Source organism: Pipistrellus kuhlii, unplaced genomic scaffold, assembly GCF_014108245.1.
Source record: "Pipistrellus kuhlii isolate mPipKuh1 unplaced genomic scaffold, mPipKuh1.p scaffold_m20_p_8, whole genome shotgun sequence".
NCBI lineage: Eukaryota > Metazoa > Chordata > Mammalia > Chiroptera > Vespertilionidae > Pipistrellus > Pipistrellus kuhlii.
The window spans coordinates 19,431,311-19,437,310 of NW_023425584.1; the positions used below are offsets into that span (position 1 = coordinate 19,431,311).

The following is a 6,000-nucleotide window of genomic DNA, read 5'->3' on the forward strand; positions in this document are numbered from 1 at the left end:
TCAGACTTTTTCTGAACCAGTGTAATTATCTCTTACCTAGGATCCTAACTTCCTGCATTGCCCTTTCAACTCATGCCATCTACAGGTTAATAATCTTCCTGAAAGCCATGGCTTTCCTATGGACAGAACCTAGTGGTGGCTACGATATCCCCAGCAAAACAGGCTAATTTCCAACCAGAGGGGGATTGGCTCTGATGGTATCATCATTGCAGAACTTTGCTCTGCTCAACAGCCAACTCAATTTCTGGTTCAGTTCCTTCCCTGAAACGCAGCGCCAATGTGTTTCTCATGTTATTTCATTTAATCCTTCACAACAGCCCTGCACATTGGCATTACTGCTCACATTTTACATATAATAAAATCCAGGCTCAGAGACAAGATCTATTCTGCCCAAGATCACAGAGGGAGTACACCAAAGATCTTGCATTTGAACTCGGGAATCTATAATTCAGAGCTCAGGTTCTTACCACCGCAGGATGGTGTTGCTTATCCCATGACATCTTTGTGGAGGTTGTATGACCCCCTCAGTACTCTCTTCAACAAAACTTGTTGACATGCCAGTCCATGATAGAGATCCAGGAAGAGGTCTGAGGGCAGGAGGAAGGTGATGATGGCTGTAGGTACCCTTGTACATGGTGGGCATTATGCTTCCACCTCAAGGATGATCCTGCGCTGGGTTTTGTACTCAGCTTTCAGGAGCTCTGGGAGTTCCGAACCAAGTAGAGAACACAGCATTTTATGGGACACAGAAATGTCTCTGGTGCTTATGGCCTCTGGCATTCTAGGGTCAACAGTCTTCCCTCGCTTTGGACCTAGAGGCTTTGGAAATCCTGGGCCATCTTGGGAATGGGAGACACTGACAGGGGATAACCAAAAACTTACTATTGCCTAAGAATATGCACTTCAGATGGTGGTGCTTACATGGCTCTAGAATTTTGTGAGAGCAAGGGATCTGGGGTCACCTCCCTCCTTGCTGTGTGGTTCAGGAAAATGACTTGGATGAGGGTGTGATGACAGACTGGAGCTCTGAAGGAACAGGACCAAGGTGCATGGAGAGTGCACATCAGGGGGATGCTGGGCTGGGGAGCGGGGAGGGCTTCCGCAGCTCAGGAGGGTGAGGAGACCAGCTGGAGTGAGGGGGAGTGGATGGAGGAGCAGGCACTAGAGGGAACGGAAGGAGGTATATGGGATGGGAACATGGAGAGTGGTGTAGTATGGATGAGACAGGCTGTGAGCAAGGCTGGGCCAGGCCACTTGGGACCTACAGGTCTCAATGAAGGGTTTCCTCTCACAGCTTAAGAGCAATGAACAATGAGCATTTATAAAAAATTAACTTTAGAGATGGAGGAGGGAGAGAGAGAGAAACATCAATGTGAGAGAGATGCATTGATTGGTTGCCTCAAGTTCACGTCCCGAACCCAAAACCTAGTTATGTACCCTGACCAGGAATCTAACCTGAGACCTCCTGGTGCATAGGATGAAGCTCCAACCAATTGAGCCACACCAGCCAGGACAGGATCCGGATTTTAAGCAGAGTGTAATATAGAGGGTGGCTGGAGTGGATGGCAGGAAACCAGTTAGTGGGCTGCCTCAGTAGGTCAGGAGACAATGACAGATCCTTGGAATTAAGTTGGGCACAGGCCAGGGCAAGAAAAGGCTGGCGGTAGACCCAACAGAGGCCAAGGTAGAGGCAGTTGCTGTTTTCCCTTTCCATCCGCTGAGGCTCTCTGAGCATGCTGTCTCAGTGTTAGCCCAGGGTCCCTGAGTTCTGTGTGTCCTGCTCATGCCTTTGCTGTCTTCTCCCTGCAGGGAGCTCTCCTTTCCCTCCATATGGGCTTTGAGGGCCAAAGCCCACCTGTTACATTCTGCAGGTCTGAACCAACACACACTCCATCATCTCCAAAATTACCCCTTTCTTCTAATTCCTGTCCTGAAGCTCAGCTGGATTTCAGAAGAAAAGAAAGTGCACAAAAATGAAACAAGAATGCACACTCCCCCGTTTTTGCCACATAAGACATGTATTTCTTATTGATAAAAACAATGTACATATGTTTGCAAAGCATTTTTCTCATAATCCAGTGTAATCCTGAAAATCACACTTCTGGGACTCCTGTCAATTTATGATGACAGTATAATGTCCCAGAGGTTGAGTGATCATATTGTCATAATGCTTGCTAATATCATAAAGCCAACAGTGGCAACTGCCAATGCAGTGACGACGACAGACTGACCACCATCGCTGACATGATGCCAGCCATGCCCAAGGCTCCACATTCTGAATTTTACACAACACATTAACATGCATCTCCATGCTACACCGAGGGAGGGGCTGTCATTCCCGTTTTGTGGATGGGATCATCATGCTGTGGGCCACAGCTAATAAATGGAAAAGGAGAACTGGAACCCAGGCCCACGTGATTCCAGGGACCACATTCTGTCAGCTCTTATACACTGTCCCAAGACTGCAGCCCCTTCTCTTCCCCAGATGAAGTGATGAGGACTCAATAATAAGCTCATGCTTTGCTCCCACTTCAGTGGTGACCTTGAACCATGGATTAGGAATGGTATGCACTGTCAAACTATCATGCATCCAAGAACCGTTCATAATCCAACTATTAATTCTGTGATATTGTAAACCTTTAGAAGATTCCACAGGTTGGGTGTGAGAGTTTGGGTTGCTCATGCCTGTGAAATGCTTAGTACAATGGCTAGGGAAGAGTGAGGACCCAGGAAACGGAAGTGAAAGAAAAGCTGAGTTTCTCCTAGGCTTAATTTCAGGCATGAGGATTAAGTTAAGAATGTCACATCGCAAAGGGGAGAGCATTTTTGCTTAGATCAGGTCACCCCAGAGATGTCCTGTCAACACCCTGTTCTGTGTCCTTAGGACCCTGCCACACCTTCAGTCCAGAGAGGTCTGATTCCTGCCCTCCACCTGCAGGCTCAGGGCTGGGAGGAGCCTCAGAGATGATGGAGCCCAGCCCCTGAGCCCTGAGCCAGTCTCTCTACAGTGCTGCCCAGGGAGCACTTCCTCTTATGGAGACTTCAGAGAGCTCTAGGCTGCCCTAGTCACTCTACTCTGTTTATTTTTCTGCTAATCTCCTGATTTAGAAAAAGTGTCTAGAATGACATTTTTGTCAGCTCTCATCTTCTGCAGTTTCAACACATTGGTCATTATTGCTTTTTTTTCTTAAGTAAAATCTCTGTTTCATTCCTTCAAGAATAATCAGTGTTGCTAACAGGACAAGAATTCCTTACAATTCCAGAGAGAGAAAAGGGGAGGGTCAGTGGCTTATTTTACCTTATTTCTTAGCTCCGATAAATCCATTTTTTGCTAGAGACAGTGAGAAGGGACAGGCTGTTCACATCTTTATTTGCCTGAAAGCACCAGATGCAGACCTGTGGCCCACTAAGCCATCGGGTCTACAGCATTTTGCCTTTTCCCTGAGCCTGGTGTGAAGCCAAAGCACCGTTCCAGGCTGGCAGAACGGAGAGGCACATTCTTTGGCTGAAAGAGGCAAAGCGAGTCCAGCCTCGCTCGCTTGCTTCACGCAGCCATGTAACACACAATGGGAGGCAGCAGAGAGAAGTCATACACATACACAGTAAAGAAATATTTCATTTCCATCACAGTGGTTTTCGCTCTTTTCTGTTCCTCCTTGCCAACAGCCTGGGAATGGAGGGAAGGTGAGGGAACAGTGGGTTTGATCTGGACACAGTCTCAGAAGGTCCTGATTTTCCTGGTATTGCTGCTCAGCTCTAGCTTTTTCTTTTTTCTTTTTTAAGAAACTTGTAGATTCTTATATTTGAAGAGTCTCTAATTCAACCCCTCTCCTTTTACAGACAATCTGGGATCCAGAAAGGAGACTGATGGGCAAGTCAGAGACCTAAGGAAGTGAATGTTCCTAGGGGTTCCCCATCCAATAACCCCACCTGCTGCTGCAGTGACCCAGCAAGCTCAGCTGATGAGGGAGCAGGAGGGGGACTTGACCCAGCCCTCCCCTTCAGGGTGGTGCCACAGCGTGTGCCCACGGTCTAAGGTGCTACAGTGATAAGAAATGGACTGGGCCTCTTTGTTTTTCTCACAACTGGGGCCCAGCCTAGTAGCAAAATGTCTGGTCCTGACTCTGCAAAGCAGTTGCTGCCTCTGGCATGTTAGAGGCCTTGGCCAAAGGGCTTGTCTCTTTCTCTCCTTCTGGGCATGGCTAAGCAGCCTAGAGCTATGTGGAGAACGCAGCTCCGGGCCCGCGGGGCTGCAGGCACGCAGGAGAGGGATATTTTACAATCCCCAGACCCACCCACTGAGGGCCAGCCTCCCTGCTCCTCCCAGCTCCAGGACCAGCCGTGTGGCTTTGAGCTCTCTGTGGCTTTCCAGCTGTGTGGAGAGAGGTCTCCTCAGAGCCCCCACACTCAGACAATGGCCACACGACTGCCTCAGAGGCCTTCCCAGGCATTGCTAGAAGGAGACAGGCAGCCTTCCCTGCAGAGGCAAGTGGCGCTGCCTGCCGATGAAACATTGGCAGAATGATCACACACACACACACACAAAAAAAAAAAACCCCACCTCAGACCCCCATTTCTCTGCAGGAGAGCACAGAAAGGACCACGGAAGAGTCTGGGGGCCATGTGTCCACCCAGATGCCAGGTCTCTTTCCTCCTTCCAGGCAGCCCTGGCGAACGCAGGCTCCTGCACCTCCCGCCCCCACCCTGTTCCCATGGCAAGGGAGAGGAGGACCCACTTACTGCTCGTGTTCATGGTGATGCCTCTGCCGTGGGTCTTTCATTCAATACGGAGGCCCTGGCTGCTTTTAAAATCTTCCGATCTTCCGACCTCACTCATCACCTGGGGGTGAAAAGGCAGTCCAGTGCCAGTTCTGTATCCTCAGGTGCTCCCTCTCCCTCTGCTGTCCCTGCTCCGTCTGGGCTGTAGCCACTGGCCTTGAAGGCGAGTGGACCAAGAGGCGCAGGTGAGAGCAGGGAAGAAGAGGAGGCGGGCAGAACACGGGTTCCCCGGGGCTTGGTGCCCCAGTCTTGCTGCCCTCAGACCCCGAATAGGAGACAGAAGCAGGGCTGGCGGCGCCTGGTCGCACCGCACCCCCCAACTACTCTAGCCCAGCAGCTCGGGAGCCCGAAGGGGGTGTGGACCACAGGGAGGCAGGGCGGGGGCAGCGTGCGGAGAGCCGGCTCCTCTGGGCAGCGCGTCCCCGCCCGGCTTCTCGGAAAGCAGTGACCCGCCCCCCGGACCCACCTTTCGGCCAGCGTCGGGAGCCAGAGGCCCCTGCCCGGGCCCCTGCGACCGGTTCATGAATCCTGTTTCTCGTCTGGGGTCTCGAATTCCAAGGCGAGCAAAGCGAAATAGGAGAGCTCGACATCCATGATGCGGGCTCGCGGGGTGGCAGTGCAGGGGGGCGCGGCCGCTCGCTGCTGCCACCTGCTGGACACGCCGACCCGCATTCAGGCCCCGCCCCACCGGGGCTTCTCTCTGGGTCCTGGGGTGCAATGGGATGACTACTAAGGGGACCCCTGTGCCGTGGGGCCAATAAGGAAGTTCTTGAGCTCTTGTTTCCCTCCCTCAGTCTTAGGGGCTAAGGGCTAGATGACCGGGAAGTAAAGTAATATTGGGAGAGGCTGTGAAGAAGGGATTGGTTTCCTAGGAAAACCAGTTTCACTTCCAACTCTTGCTTCAGTTCAGCTTGGTCTTGACCGGGTCACTGCTGTCACTGCTGTCTCTGGCTGGTCCTCCTCGTGTGTGGAAGGGAGCAGCTGGACAAGCAGATGAGACATTGGGGGATTCCCTCAGACTCCCTAACTTATGTTACTCTCTCCCTCTTAATGCCCCATGTCTCTGGTTCCTTTGTTACAATTGTTTATCCTCTCTCTTTCCCCACTAAAACGTTAGCACCATGAAAGTATGGGTCTTGTCAGTAGGGTTTCCTATGGCACCCCCAATGCCTAGGACAGTGCCTGGCACACAGTAGGTATCAGTAAGTATTTGTTGACAGG

General features: G+C 51.3%; 1 protein-coding gene across 8 annotated transcripts in view; it reads right to left on the reverse strand.

The window, feature by feature from the left end:
• The window catches only part of ABLIM3 (actin binding LIM protein family member 3), a 103,538-nt gene extending 98,115 nt beyond the window's left edge, over nucleotides 1-5,423 (reverse strand). For 3 of the 8 annotated variants that reach the window (XM_036423919.2, XM_045576894.1, XM_036423913.2), the window contains exons 1-2: nucleotides 5,246-5,423; nucleotides 4,741-4,840 (exon numbers count right to left, since the gene is read on the reverse strand). In XM_036423919.2, coding sequence (XP_036279812.1) covers nucleotides 4,741-4,753 — 13 coding nt within the window. In that variant the 5' untranslated portion in view covers nucleotides 4,754-4,840; nucleotides 5,246-5,423. The remainder of the gene's footprint in view (nucleotides 1-4,740; nucleotides 4,841-5,245) is intronic. The other 5 variants (XM_036423916.2, XM_036423915.2, XM_036423918.2 and 2 more) reach the window with 4 other exon arrangements.
• Nucleotides 5,424-6,000: the final 577 nt, after the last annotated feature.